The sequence below is a fragment of the Podarcis vaucheri genome, assembly GCF_965113315.1.
Source record: "Podarcis vaucheri genome assembly, chromosome: 6".
NCBI lineage: Eukaryota > Metazoa > Chordata > Lepidosauria > Squamata > Lacertidae > Podarcis > Podarcis vaucheri.
The window spans coordinates 16,456,774-16,472,451 of record NC_138764.1 but is presented as its reverse complement, the minus strand read 5'-3'; the positions used below and the strand labels follow the sequence as shown (position 1 = coordinate 16,472,451).

Genomic DNA, 15,678 nt, shown 5'->3' with positions numbered 1-15,678 from the left:
CTTAGAAGGAGGTTATTTCACCATCTTGGCTCATACCGAAGTGAGGGGATGGAGCCAATATTGATGGCTTTTCGGTCATTGCTCAGCTCTAATTATGGCCTCTCTCAGATATTAGTTGCTCACCAGGATGGTTTCTCTTTTGTAAAATGGCTATTCACTATCTTACTATATAATATACAACATTAGAAAGATCCTTGTGAAACATCCTGCCTCAATTTAGCTGTGAGGAAAATATTGCTACATCAAATGAGTGTATTTTATTTTTTTTTGCTCTTGGACCAGGAAAATTAGGTTACCTTGTGTCTTTCTCTATTTGTGTTGGCTGCCAGGAAATTAAAAGCCAAATTTGAGGCTCAACTCTGGATGTTTTTTCTCTTTGCTATGGCTTACAGCTAAACAAATGAAAAAAATACTACTATTAATGGTAACACTTCCTAAACTGCCCAACTCCAGCCACTCTCACCGACCAGATTCTGGTCTGTGTGGACCATTGCTTGACTCATTAGAACATCTTTACATCCTAAGTCAGAAACCACTATTCATATATTGAAGATATCCCCATCCTCTTTGACCTCAGTCCTCCAAATTGTACAACACTCTTGATCGATGTAAGGATAATTTGTGTTGGGATATTGTTTAGGGGTTTTGGTTGTGGGGCAGTTGTTGCTGCTGTTGATGTCAATTTTTTGCAGCTTTGTTTTGGATCTTATTATTTATATGAAACTTGTTTTATTTGGTTGTGTACTTTTTGATGTTTTGTTTATGAATACTTTGGTTATGTTTGTAGTTATATAATTTTTTTATACATTGCAAGCGGCCTTGAGCATGGGTTTTACTTTGGAAAGGCAGCAAAAAAAAAAAAAAAAGATTGGTTGGCTTGCAAAGTCCTTTGTATACTAAAAATGTTATAGAAGTGAAAATGTGATTTTACATCAAGTAGATGGTGGACTCATTGCTTCCTTTTCTAATGGAATTCCAAGAAGCCAGATTGGATAGAAAGCCTCGTCTGCTTAGTTCCACAGAACTTTGCTCCTATGCTTGAGACATCTGTAAATGGCTAGGGGGGAAGTTTCATATCTTGCAGCACAACTTGTGTCTTCTTCCCTCTGCCTCCTGCCTATGTTGTGAGGTCCCTAGGAGTCCATCGTGCTGGTTTAGATCAGGCATAGGCAAACTCCAGCCCTCCAGATGTTTGGGACTACAATTCCCATCATCCCTGACCGCTGGTCCTGTTAGCTAGGGATGATGGGAATTGTAGTCCCAAACATCTGGAGAGCCGGAGTTTGCCCATGCCTGGTTTAGATCAAGTTTATACATGTGATGTCTATGCATACGAAATATCTCTGGGAACTGGTGTACTGAGTTTCAATGGTTAAGGGTTCAGGGTACTTCTTTGAAGAGGAGTAGTCATTAAGTTTACAATGCCCTCAAAATAAACCATATATTTCAAAGAGGCTGGTACAGGAGAACTGGTTTCTTTGTCTTTTTAAACATTTGGATCCTGTCACTCTACAGTATAGAATACAAGAATAAATCTATGTGGTCCCTTAGCCAGTCACCCATCCTGGCACTGAAAACAGGCCTGCTTTGCTTCTACAAGGCAGTGGAACCCAATGAATTTAGCCCTCTGTGTGATTGGCCCAGCCAGTGCAACTTTGGAAACACATTCCTTGTCTTTCCCAATTCTTGCTGGAAATAAATAAAAAAAGGTAATTACGTACCAAGCAAAAGCTTTTGATTTCCCACACGGTCCACATTTGTTATGTTTCACTCAATTGTGCAGGGTTTTGCCAAGAGAGTTTCCCACAAGTTTTGCGCAATTTTCCCATTGACTTTTTTGTGTTGTTTTTTGGGAAGAAATAAGAAAAAGTATTTCAAAGGATGACCTACAATGGTGGCTGCCAGTGATGTGGGAGGAAAAAACAACAATGCTTAAGCCTGGGAACAATCTTCCTTTTGGCATGGGTTGCCCATTGCAGTGGACATAGGGAATTTGCTTATAATTTGGCAGTAATTAAAGGAGATTGTCAGATACAAATACGATACTGATGCTGGGACCAAAAAGAAGAAGGAGCTGTTTTGAGAAAAAATATGTTGATGTGAAATGAAAGATTGTGCCCCCCATCTTTGCAATTTGCCAAGTGTTGTTGTAAAAGTACTGAGAAACCGATTCTTAGAGTGAGCTCCAACTGGCTAAACTCTAAAAGGCACATAGCTAAATATTTTTATGTGATTTATTGGTTTATCTTTTTTTTGTAAACCGCTTTGAGGTAGTCTACCATCGAGTGGCATATAAATTTTATGAAACCAATAAATCAATCTGATTGGCGGTGTTTGATTCAGGTTTTGAACTTCCCTTGGGCAAGATGCTACAAGCTGCTTTTCCCACACTGAGTTGACCTCCACACGGCCATTATCACCGGTTACCCCTCCTCTTGTTCCTCATCACTTCTACCACCGATTGCTCGCTCGCTCGATGCAGCCAGAGGATCATGAACTACAACTCCCATGATCCCTCACCACTGGCCATGCTCACTAGGGAGGATGGGAGTTGCAGTCCAACAACATCTAGGACTCAGACATTTAGAAAGGCTGAGCTAGAGAGTCAACAGCCAGCCAGACCGTGATGTGATTCCCTGCTTCTGCTTCTTGCCACTACTGTCGTCTGGGCCAGAACAAATGGCGGGTGAACAAGCAAGCAGGCTCCAAAGGTCCAGGAAGCTCTTGCCTGTGGCCCCCAGCAGATACTCAACCATGCTACCCTTTGACAGCAGCTCTGCTGATCGTCTACAGGGCAATGTGGTCTAGTCCTGCCCAGGATGGAATTCCTAACTGGCTTGGTTGAACTGAGGACAGATAAAATTGTGGGAATGTTCAGGGAGGCAAGAGAGGGTATATTGTTTATTAATATCCTTCCTAACTTGGCACTAGGAAGTTCTTTTACTTAGCAGAGTTTCACATTCCCCTTTTAAACACACAGCGGGTAGCTGGTTGCAGGCTTGTGTAAGCCTCTCACTATTAGGTTCCTGGTAAGTTCCCTTATATCCCTCTAAAAAGAAGAAACATGCCACCATCTTCTGTAAAGTATATAAAAGTAGTTTACTCACATTCTCTTCACAGTTGGATCCCTGAAGGCAGACTTAGTTACAAAGTATATACATGTGGAGCTATCCTATATGGGGATAATCCCAGTGCAATCTATTGGCTGAAACCCAATAGAGAGCAGCTCTAGATAAAAGCTGCTTCAACGACAGAGGAAGTCAAAAAGAGAGAGGGTGCTGCGTACCTTGTCCCTTTTGTTACCTGGACAGGTAAGGACACATGCAAAGGAAGTATGTCCCAGCCAGGAGGCAACAGAAAGTTTTCAACTGGCTGGACCAAAAATTTTCCTGCATGTCCACTCTAGGAAAACAAGGAATGTTGTACTTGACTGCTACTTACGTATCACATCCCACAAAAACAGGGAAATGGCAGCCAAAGCATCAATGGGGAAATGAGTGACTGTGAACAGCATTCCAAATTCCCCCCCCCCAAAAAAAAAGTAGGATCAGGTGTTTTTCAGACGATGGCCCCCCATTTCCCCCAAACCACTCATTCTAGAGGGGGCGGAAATAAAATATGGAGAATGTATCTTAGTATATGGCAAAGTGACACTCATAGGAGGTTATATATGTGAATAAATGTTTTTCAGCCCCTGTTATTCATCTCTAGCAGCTTCACCCTCCTCCCCTTGGTGGCTCCAGTGTCTGAGGTGAAAGGCAGGATTAGCCACATTTCCACTCTCTCCTGGATGGTAGACGCTTGACTTTGTCTCGGATGGGATTCACTGAAAACAAACCTGTCCATTTTGGCTTCTCTCCATTTCTCATTTTTCCAACATTAGATTTCTGCACTAGTTTGTGATATACATTTTTAACAAGTCCTCACAAACCATCGGCATTTTTAGCACACATTTCTCCCAATATTCACGATTCATTCCTAATATTTCCTAATATAATGTGTTTTTGTTCATTCTTTTCCCAAATACATGCCTCTTTATGCATACTGCCTTCTAATTTGTACATTTTGTATACTTTTCTTTTCTAGGATTGCATTTCAAAATTAAGTACAAATTTTGAAGGATAGCTGTGATTTCGGTTCACATGTTAGTTTGGGAAGTGTGAATTAGATTGCACTGAAGTATGGACTGAACCTGCACGACCCTGTTCTTTGATGTTCTCTCTCTCTTTCTGTGTGTGAGAGACAGAGTGAGTCATGATGAAGTATGATCCCTTCTGAAGAAAAAGTCTCATCATCAGGAATGTGTTTATTTCATCCACAAGTAGTAAGAATGGATTAAAACAAAGTAATTTACTTAAGCAAATGCACATCATGTCAAGTGTTCCACCTGAAGCTCCAGCTCTGCCACCATCTTGTCTTTGCCTTCTTGGTTTTCCAGAAAAGGCTACCAAAGCTCCTTAGAACCACATTTCTTCAGGGGTGATTCTTTCACATGCACAGAACAGATTTGGTATCTGGGATACCATCTTTTTCTAGCTGCCCCAGCTGTATTAGGTTGCTTTGTTTTGAAGAAGTGCATTTCCTGTTGCTTTAACCACCACAGCCCTCTGGATATAACTAATCTACAAACATATGCTGCATTGAAGCTAGTTTGTTAGCCATGACTTTCTCCAGAGAATCCTGGGAATTGTAGTTTGGCGAGGGTGCCGAGAAGTCTATCAAAGATCCATCTTCCCCCTTCCCCATGCACATACAGAGAACAACGTCCCAGGGCTCCCTGGAGAGAGAATGAATGGCTTGTACATCAGGTTGACAATGCAAACCTATTCACACTTCAAGAAGTAAATCCAACTGTCTTAAATAGGGCTTACTCCTGTGAGCAAGCATGGATAGGATTGCAACTTTGGTGTGTCCCTGTGTCTGCCTTGCCTAGTTGCTGACAGAAGAGTAAAGGAGATCAGATCTAAACCATTCCAAATAGTTTCCTACTTAATAGATGAGAGGCAGTGGAGAGTCTTGGCTCAGGCCTTTGTTCCATTCCCTGTCCTCCACAGAGGAAACCGGCCGGACACGTCAAGAGAAAAACTGGCAGTGTAATATGGATGTGTTAGGGTCACCTGTAAGGAGAGGCAGTCCCCCAGGAGAGATAGTCGGTGGGCCTTGGAGCTGGTCGAGGCACAATCGGCTGCTCCACTGCGGTCACATCCCCAGAGTAGGACTTGAGGAGGGATGCGTTCTTGTTGGCCAGCATGGCTCTCTCATTCCTGCGAAACTTTGCCCGTCTGTTTTGAAACCACACCTAAGACAGGAGGACAAACACAGCAGTGTCAGCACCGCAGTCAGTGTCAGGCGGCAGGGGGACCCGACCCCCACGGCAGGTTGCCAGGAACGGATAAGACAAGGAAAAGTCCTTACTGTTATATACTGAAGTTCTCACCCTGGGCCAGCAGGGGGATACTGTAGATAGTTATGCAAATAAGGGATCGAAAGTGACGTTCAGTGATTGGATAGTTTTAGAAAATTGTTACAGTTACGTTGTAAAGGTACCAGTCTTGACAGACTCTGGGGTTTGTGCGCCCATCTCACTCAAGAGGCCGGGGGCCAGCGCTGTCCGGAGACACTTCCGGGTCACGTGGCCAGCGTGACAAAGCTGCATCTGGCGAGCCAGTGCAGCACACGGAACGCCGTTTACCTTCCCGCTGGTAAGCGGTACCTATTTATCTACTTGCACCCGGGGGTGCTTTCGAACTGCTAGGTTGGCAGGCGCTGGGACCGAGCAGCGGGAGCAGACCCCGCCGCGGGGATTCGAACCGCCGACCTTTCGATCGGCAAGCCCTAGGCGCTGAGGCTTTTACCCACAGCGCCACCCGCGTCCCGGCACACAGTTACGTTGTACTGGAGCTCTATATCAGCAGGCTGACTGAACCCTTCAGTTCAGTTCTGTTCTGGCCTGTGGATAAACAAGAGCTGTTTGAGGAATCACTGTGTCGTCTGATATGTTCACCCACAACCTAACACTTACCATCTGCTTTTTATTCAATATCTACAGAGAGAGAGGCTTGAGAATGCCGCTTGGATTGATGACGTTGTCCCGAGTAAATCTCCCCCCCCTTTTCTCCCACTTTCTCATTCGTCAACAGCCCCCCACCCCTACAGTTGCCTCTTAGGATCATCTGTCTACAAGCTCTTTGATCTCCTACTTTTATTTTATATATATATATATATATAGTTATTATTATTTTCTTTTTAAAACATAAAATATACGAACATTGCAATAGCAATTCATACAGGTTTTGATCCGCCGAGCTTGTAACTTCCCTCCATCCCTTCAACTGGTTTTTTATTCCACATAGATTATATGCGCACTTTGACTGTAAGTTCCTGACCTTCTTTACACTTGAAGATACTATTTTAACATTTTGTTGCAAGATTTATTTCCATCCTGCTAGTGTCTCCACATTTTTACAATGATCATTCAAATACCAAATAAATCTACTCCAGTCTCTTTGGAATTTCTGGTAACTTTGGTTCTTGAACCTACCAGTCCGCTTGGCCAACTTCGCATAGAACATCGTCTTCGTCTGCCACTCCTGCTCTCCTACTTTTAAGGCACGCTAGGTTCTGGGAGATGGAGGGGCTGGAAGGTTTTCTAGTGATAAAGTGTCAGCCAGCTGCTCCAGCTCTGCCTCCTCCTACTCTCCCATTATTTCCCAACTTTCCCCCTCATCTTCCCCTGAGCTGTGACCTCCCTCAAACCCCTGTTGTAATTCTGAACTGTCTTCCTCTTCTCTGGAGGGGTCAGGCCAGGGAGGCCATCTCCATCATTCCTCCTCTGTCCAGTCCCTGACAGTCAGGTTCTATGAACAGCCAGTTATTTTAATTATTTCACCCATCAGCAAGAGATAACAGACCAATGCAACAATTAAAAGGCAAATAATGGCAGAACAACAACTAATTACAGTGGTACCTCGGGTTTAAGTACTTAATTCATTCCGGAGGTCCGTTCTTAACCTGAAAATGTTCTTAACCTGAAGCACCACTTTAGCTAATGGGGCGTCCTGCTGCTGTCGCGCTGCCGGAGCACGATTTCTGTTCTCATCCTGAAGCAAAGTTCTTAACCCGAGGTACTATTTCTGGGTTAGCGGAGTCTGTAACCTGAAGCGTATGTAACCTGAAGCGTATGTAACCCAAGGTACTACTGTATAACAAAAACCACATCACTCCTAAAAAGTTTTGTGAGCCCACTTTTTTTTTAAAAAAATCATTTTATTTTTTTAAAAGATATTTATTGAAATTTTCAAAATGTTACAAAATTAAAAAAGAAAAATACAAAATAAAAATAGTTAAAAACATTTCCCGGACCTCCTCACGCCTCCCTGTTCTGTATTCCTGTTCAGATAGTTAGTTCAGCAAATCCCTCCCCTCTTTGTTTATCCTGGTCTTCAATCTTAAAATATTGTAACATTGGATTTTTACCTATTAATCGTCCATTTTCTTGTATTCCCTTATAACATTACAGCTATAGACCACTTAGTTTCTATCCAACATCATTCTAACATACATTAATTTTACAATATTTCTGTAAATAGTCTTTAAACTTTTTCCAATCTTCTTCCACCAACTCTTCTCCCTGGTCTCGGATTCTGCCAGTCATTTCTGCCAGTTCCATATACTCCATCACCTTCATCTGCCATTCTTCCAAGGTGGGTAGATCTTGTGTCTTCCAATACTTTGCGATAAGTATTCTTGCTGCTGTTGTGGCATACATAAAGAAAGTTCTATCCTTCTTTGGCACCAAAAAGTCATTTTGTCACCCCCTTCAGTGATGACACCCGGGGCGGTCCGCAGCCCCCCACCCCCTTCCTCCGCCACTGCCTAGAGAAGCATATCCTGCAACTGTCACTCAACCTGAATTCAGTTAGCATCTAGCCACAAACGCCCAGATTGCTCTCCGCTATGCACAAATCAAAACGGATCTGTTATAGCTTTGAAAGTCAGCAAGGCAAAGGTAGCTTTCGTTCAAGTAGCCTCTTTGTTTTCACTGGCCACAAGAAAATGCTTTATGTCGTATCTGACTAGAGGTGATGATTCTTAAACGATGAGCAAAGGGATCCTGTACATTCATTGGGCGAAATTAGATGGGCATGTGCTGGCCCATGCGGCTATAAATCAGAGATGTGGTTATCCTTATTAAATTGCACTGAGCACACAGGGGACGGGAATGAAGCCCTGCTCCTCCCATCCTCTTCAGCAGGTCTAGTCTGAATAGGGCTAGAACTGAATACAACCCAACATGGACAAATATACTAGAGGGCATGTCTTGTTTATTATGCAGCTATGCTTCTTGTGAGGGAACTGAGAGTTCGCAACACCTCGCTGTTGAATAATTAATATTTATTTATTTATTTATTTATTTATTTATACCCCACCCATCTGGCCGGGCCTCCCCAGCCACTCTGGGCAGCTTCCAACAAAATATTAAAATTCAATGTTTGTCCATCAAACATTAAAAACTTCCCTAAACAGGGCTGCCTTCAGATGTCTTCTAAAAGTCTGGTAGTTGTTGTTCTCTTTGACATCTGGTGGGAGGGCGTTCCACAGGGTGGGTGCCACTACCGAGAAGGCCCTCTGCCTGGTTCCCTGTAACTTGGCTTCTCGCAGCGAGGGAACCGCCAGAAGGCCCTCAGTGCTGGATCTCAGTGTCCGGGCAGAACGATGGAGGTGGAGACACTCCTTCAGATATACTTGAAGTGTGTGCTAAGAGCTTAGCTACGCATTGCATACAGCTGGACTCACATACAGCTGCTTATACAAAGATCTCCCTTGTACAACTACCCTTGTACAAAACAAGGGGGCTCATCCAGACTTCCTTTTGTGTTACGTTTCTAGGCACAGGTCCGGATTTTAAAGCTCCGTGCCGAAGCAGCTTCGTTGTTTGTTTTTGTCTGGGAAAACTCGCATTTTGCTGCGGAATTGGAGCAAATGGCAATCAAGTTTCCTACAGATTGCTGTTTGATCCGATTCAGTAATAGAATGCGGATTTTCCCGGGGAAAATACCAAGCCAAAAGAAAAACTCTCTCTCAAGCAGAGAGCTCATCCATGCTTTTCTGCAGGTCTTGTTGGGTTTTCTGCTCCTCTCGTGTTGTCTAGACAGAGGTCCAAGCCTTTCCCCTGGAAACCCTGCTTTGTGCCCGCTAAATCAGAACCAGCAGCAATCTGCAGAAAACCCAATTGTTTTGTGTTTTTTTCTGATTCAGCACTTAAACTGCAAGTTTTCCCTGGGGGAAAGTGTTGGGACAAGCGGAAGTGTGGATGAGCACACAGCTTTAAAGTGTGGACCTGGAAAAGGTAAAGGTAAAGGGACCCCTGACCGTTAGGTCCAGTCGTGACCGACTCTGGGGTTGCGGCGCTCATCTCGCTTTATTGGCCAAGGGAGCCAGCATACAGCTTCCGGGTCATGTGGCCAGCATGACTAAGCCACTTCTGGCAAACCGGAACAGCACACGGAAACGCCGTTTTGCTTCCCGCCGGAGCGGTACCTATTTATCTACTTGCACTTTGACGTGCTTTCAAACTGCTAGGTGGGCAGGAGCAGGGACCGAGCAACGGGAGCTCACCCCCTCGCGGGGATTCGAACCGCCGACCTTCTGATCGGCAAGTCCTAGGCTCTGTGGTTTAACCTACAGCGCCACCCGCGTCCCTGGACCTGGAAAGCACGGTGCAAAAAAGAACTCTGCATGAGCCTAGGCAGGGAAGGCTAGAGTGTTTTGAAGTCTCACTCTTCACGAAGGAGAAATACTCTTGGTTAATCAAAGGAATAATAGCTCGTTGCCCAAGGATTAAAGGAACTATGCAATGATATGGTTGCTTGTGCACACACACACACATCCTTATTGCGGAAGATATGCAGTTTGAGAGTTAACCACTCCTTCTCTACCAAGTTGTGGAAAGCTTGACTCCTTCCCTCAAGCAAGTGCCTATTTCTGCTCTCTTGAGTTGCTTGTGCTTTTCCTGGAAAGAGAAGGAGACAGGAAAAGCATCAGGGGTGAGCCATTTCAAGCCTTTCCAGTCTCCCCTGACTGTCAGGTTAGCGGTAGGAAGGAGACTCTTGGATAAACAGTCAACTCCGTCTGCTTTATACATGAGCAGCTGCAATGTGTAGCTAACTTTTGGCATATGCTCCATCCACAAGGAGGCACGGCTAATACCTGCTCCCAGACAACTTGGACTTCCCTGCTCTCCCATTGTCACGTGAGACTTCGAACATCAGAACAGGGTTGAAGTGTGAAGTAGTCAAAAATACCCATCTATGATGGGTGAGGGGTTCTGTCTCTCTCTCCACCCTCCCTGCCCAGGGTAGTTAGGAAAATGTAGCTCTTACCCCAGTGCATCAATTGCTATTTTGACTGCTGTGTGGATTGTTCCTCTTGGCCCCTGTCCCAATTTCCTAGCAGTTCCAGAACGTTTTCCTGCTCCTCAAAGACAACCGGTATACCGTTTTTCCAGCACATTCAAGAGCCATAGCTGTCAACTGTCCCTTATTTGGTGGGAAAGTCCCTTATTTGGCGGGAAAGTCCTGCTGCTGTCCCTTATTGATGATGTCCCTTAAATTTCCCGGGTTTCAAAGGAAGCAGCTCCTCTCCCTCCATCCCTGCCAGTCAGGGAGGAAGGAGGCTCCAACTGTGTTGCTTGGTTGCGTTGCTCACCCAATAAGGAGTCTTAGAATGACTGGGGGTGGAGCTTGCATGCCTTGTGCCGATCAAATCGGCCGCGTTGCCTGGGGACTCGTCTTTGCTCAGCGCTTCCCAGCGGAGAGGTGACAGTGGTTTTCCTTGCTGCATCCCCTTTGCCGGGTTGCTGCGCTGTGGGAACCACCGCTTGAGGCTTCATTTGGCTGCTGGCTGGGCTTTCTGCCTTTGGTTCGGAGGGGCTCAGACATTGAACATACCTGTGCTGGGAAAATCCCTTATTTTGGCTGCTGATCCCTTATTTTCGAGGCTGCTGGTCCCTTATTTTCAAATCTGTAAGTTGACAGCTATGTCAAGAGCCTCTTCTACCTACTGCTACTCAGTTGAAATCTCCTAGATGAGAAGCCAGCTGCGATCCGTTCAAGTCCATGTTAACACTGTATTGACTTGGGAAGCAATTGCAATCAGGAATTATAAAGCCTTGAATGGTGCAGTGACACCTCTCTCAAGGACCCCTCACTTCAGATGAACCTCCCCACACTCTGAGAACATCCTCAGAGACCCTTCTTCATATGCCTCCTCCACAAGGGGCTCAGAAGGTGGCAATACAACAGCGGGGCTTTTTCTGTGGTGGTTCCCCGCTTGTGGAATAGGCCTAATATACATACTAAAGGACCCCTGACCATTAGGTCCAGTCGTGGCCAACTCTGGGGTTGCGGTGCTCATCTCACTTTATTGGCCGAGGGAGCTGGCATACAGCTTCCTGGTAATGTGGCCCGCATGACTAAGCCGCTTCTCGCGAACCAGAGCAGCGCACGGAAATGCCGTTTACCTTCCCCGCCGGAGCGGTATCTATTTATCTACTTCCACTGGCATGCTTTCAAACTGCTAGGTTGGCAGGAGCAGGGACCGAGCAACGGGAGCTCACCCCGCCGGGGAGATTCGAACCGCCAACCTTATGATCGGCAAGTCCTAGGCTCTGTGGTTTAACCCACAGCGCCACCCGCGTCCCTAATATACATACTATACTGTTTTAAATGTGTTTATAGGAGGGGTGGGGGTTATTGGATTGTTTTTAATTTTGTATGTATTTTTATGTTTCGAACTGCCCTGAGACCTACGGATGAAGGGTGGTGTGTTATTATTATCATGGAATAGGACGTCCCTATTTTCATCGGAGAAATGTTGGAGGGCGTGCAGTTATAAAATGATGGCTGCTGGGTCAGGATTCGTTCTGCAGTGGCAATCTACAGGAAATAACTCATGTAACCCACAGAGATGCTTGCTTGCCTGTCCACACCTGCAGGCAGCCTTTGTCCCCCTTCTTTAAAATATAGTTGACAGTCTAGGGAGGCCCCTGGCTCTCACCTTTGCAAGCATATGTTTCTATGATTAAAAATAGATAGGGCACTTCTATGAGGACTTCAGCAAAGTCCATGTCCCTACAAGATTTGTTTTGGCAGCCCTACTTGGCTTGGAACTTTGCCTATGCCGTAAATTCAACTCAAAAAAAAAAAAAGGAGGCATAAATTTTCTATGCATTTTTCCTATTTCCACAGAGTTTCTTCTGATTGTTAAAGCAGAGAAAACCCACAGCTGCTTCTAGACTTTAATAGCTATCCCCCCCCCCACAACTCTGGAATTTCATGTTAGATTTAAGTCTGCTGCAAAAAGAACACACCTCTCTGAAAAAACATCAGGGTTGTCAGTTCCCGAGAACAAAGACTTGGAGCGCAATTCAGCCCAAACTAAAGCCCTTTCATTTCCAGTGGGACTGATCTAAGCATTGTTTGATTTTGCCTCACTAAAATCACAGAGGACTTTGGTTGGACTGCAAGCCTTGCCCATTTACGCGTGAGACCTCCCTCCTAAATGGGTTGCCTTAATTGTTATACAAATTCTTTATTATTATTATTAAAACAATTCTTTATTACAAAACAATTTACATATAACATAGACAACAACACATAAACAAACATAGACACTAACAACGTATCATTAAGTTCCAATTCACCTAACTGTACTTTTTACACCCTATTAATCTATACGCACTTCATTATTATTATTTTTTCTGTTACTTATCACAAGAATTTTTACTTTTATGGTTTCCTTATACTTCAGGATTCAATCTAAATCTGTCAGGAGATTTGCATTATCATAATACTTTCTAAGGTATTCTTTAAATATTATCCAGTCTTTGTTGACTTTCTGGTTTGAGTTTCCTCTTATTCTCCCAGTGATTTTCGCAAGTTCTAAATATTCTATCATCTTCGCTTGCCAGTCAGTTTTTGTGGGGATTAAGTCTTCTTTCCAATTTTCTGGGTTCATGGCATTTGTAAACCGAAATATTAGTCAACGGAGACATTAAAAAACCGAGGTACCACTGTAAATGGATGGCTTTCAGTCTCACTCAGCTATACAGCTGCAAATAAACCATTTTGAACGTGTTTCAAACTGCAATATACAGTTGTGACCCTCGGCGGTGAAGGCAAGCTATGGAAAATCCAATGCATTTTTTCAAAACCATTAAAACAAACAAAAAAGCCATTTTCATAACGTTTTTAACATGCCTGTAGATTCTACCTCAGGCCCATTCCTGACTGACAAAGAGTTCCAAAGCCAAGAAGAATGGAGACAAAAACTTATGGAATATGCAGAAATGGTGAAACTTACCGGGAAAATAAGAAATTGAGATAACAAACTTTTTATAAAACAATGGAAATGGCTTATTGAATATTTACAAATAAGCTGTAAACAGATAAGAACATTGGCAGGATTGTTGTAATAACCTGCAGTTTTGTAAGAGTATGTATTTAAAGGAGATGAATAAATGAGCAAATTAAGTTAATTTGGATATGCAGAAAATAAAAAAAACAAATTTAAGGAACCACAGAAAGAGGGGAAAGGAAGTCAAATTTTGAATTGCTAAAATGATTGTGAAATTATTGAAATGTATAAAATTGAAAATAATGAAAAGAAGAAGAAGAAAAAGAAGAAGATGAAGAAGAAGAATTTTCAAAAAGACAAAGAGTTCCAAAGTTAAGGGTCCTTTTGAAAGAGTGGCTTTTCATCTGTGACAGAGAGAGGGAGGGAGAAAGAAATAAAGAAAGAAACACAGGAAGACTGGGAAGAATAAGATCCATCAGATATGTTACTTTCCAGCCTCACAGTCCAGTTTTAAAGCAAACCCAGAAAATTACCATCAATAGCAACCTTGAGCAGAGAAACTAGAATTATTTTTATACTTTCTTTTCTAAATTGCCGTATCTGTAGCTCAGGGCTTGTCCACACTTCCCCTTCCCCTGGGGAAAGCCGCTTTTTACTACTAAATCAGAGCAAATGTCCATCGGGTTTCCAGTGAACTGGCATTTTCTCAAATTCAGCGGTAACTAGCAGGTTTCCCGGGGGGAAACAGAAAACCTCTCGGCTGTGGTGGAGGAACCCTCTCCGGCACCTGGGGCGGGACACCGAGGGGCGGGGCAAACTGCCCGGTGATACATGCGCGACGTCCGTACAGACTGCGCATGTGCGGCATCCCATACAGTCGCCATGCGAGAGGCAGCCCATACAGGCGCCGCGAGAGCAGCGCCCATACTGACTGTGTGTGCCCTCAGTCGCTCTACAGCTGGGGGGAGGCAGGGGCCACCTTGTCACCCCCAGAGTGGCACCCAGTACATACCACCCCCTCTGCCCCCCACTTCGTATTCTACTTTCTAGGCTGTGCTTTCTAGGCATGGGACAAGTGATGATGAGCCCTCAGTTGCCAGTAGAAGAGCCCTACTAGCTGGTACCAATGGACAGCCTTATCCTCTCCTTAACACATATATGAGATTGTTCAAAGACAGTACTAAATTAAATGCAAAACATTTGCAGTTATTAACAGCATCCCCATGAGGGTTCTTTATCTATGTCGCCACAACTGTTCCTATAGCCTATCGCCCTGATAAGCTATCTCTTGGGTCATGTGTGTTGCGATCAAGGCAAGATTCATTACCTGGACCCTGGCTTCAGTGAGGTTGACCCGGCGTGCAAGGTCTTCTCGTACAAAGGCATCCGGATAGTGTGTCCGCTCAAAAACTCTCTCCAGGGCCTGCAGCTGACTGCTGTTGAAGGTAGTTCGGTTCCTTCTCTGCTTTCTCTTCTTCTTCTCTTCAGAATTTAGCTGGTCACCTGGCAAAGCAGAGAGCAGAGAAGATGGTTATCCTGGAGGGGATTTTACAGGTCAAGAGGTCTGTCTTGATTGGGAGAAGATGATTCATCATCCCTCTTAATTACTTCTATTTAAATACATTCACCTGTGGCTTGAATAGAGACAACAGCTCTTTATTTCTCTACAGCTTTCTTTATTTCTGGTATCTGAAGATGTGTGCATGCACACCAAAGCTCATACCAATAACTAACTTAGTTGGTCTCTAAGGTGCTACTGGAAGGAATTTTTTAATTATTATTTTATTTTATTTCGTCTACGGCAGACCAACACGGCTACCTACCTGTAACTTTCTCTACATTTGTTAAGTATCCTAGCATTGGGAAGGCAATTTCATATTGAATGGACACTGCAGCAATGGCATTATAATTTATTATTATTATTATTATTATTATTATTATTATTATTATTATTATTATTTATACCCCGCCCTCCCCAGCCAAGACCGGGCTCAGGGCGGCTAACAACCAATTATAAAAACAAGTTGATTAAAATACAATTTAAAAGATTAAGATACAACATTAAAACATTAGGGGGCAATCTCTTCATAGGAGGAGAAAAGAAAAAGACAGAGGGGGAGGGAATAAAACTGATTCTAATCCAAAGGCCAGGTGGAACAACTCTGTCTTACAGGCCCTGCGGAAAGAGATCAGATCCCGCAGGGCCCTGGTCTCAAGAGACAGAGCATTCCACCAGGCTGGAGCCAGAGTTGAAAAGGCCCTGGCTCTCGTTGAGGCTAATCTAATTTCCTTAGGGCCCAGGACCTCTAGGGTGTTGCTATA

General features: G+C 44.0%; 1 protein-coding gene across 4 annotated transcripts in view; it reads right to left on the bottom strand.

Moving 5' to 3' along the window:
* The window catches only part of PRRX1 (paired related homeobox 1), an 83,778-nt gene that overhangs the window by 7,975 nt on the left and 60,125 nt on the right, over positions 1–15,678 (bottom strand). For all 4 annotated transcript variants that reach the window (XM_082225583.1, XM_082225581.1, XM_082225582.1 and 1 more), the window contains exons 2-3: positions 14,684–14,859; positions 5,118–5,299 (exon numbers count right to left, since the gene is read on the bottom strand). In XM_082225583.1, the coding sequence (XP_082081709.1) occupies positions 5,118–5,299; positions 14,684–14,859 (358 nt within the window). The remainder of the gene's footprint in view (positions 1–5,117; positions 5,300–14,683; positions 14,860–15,678) is intronic.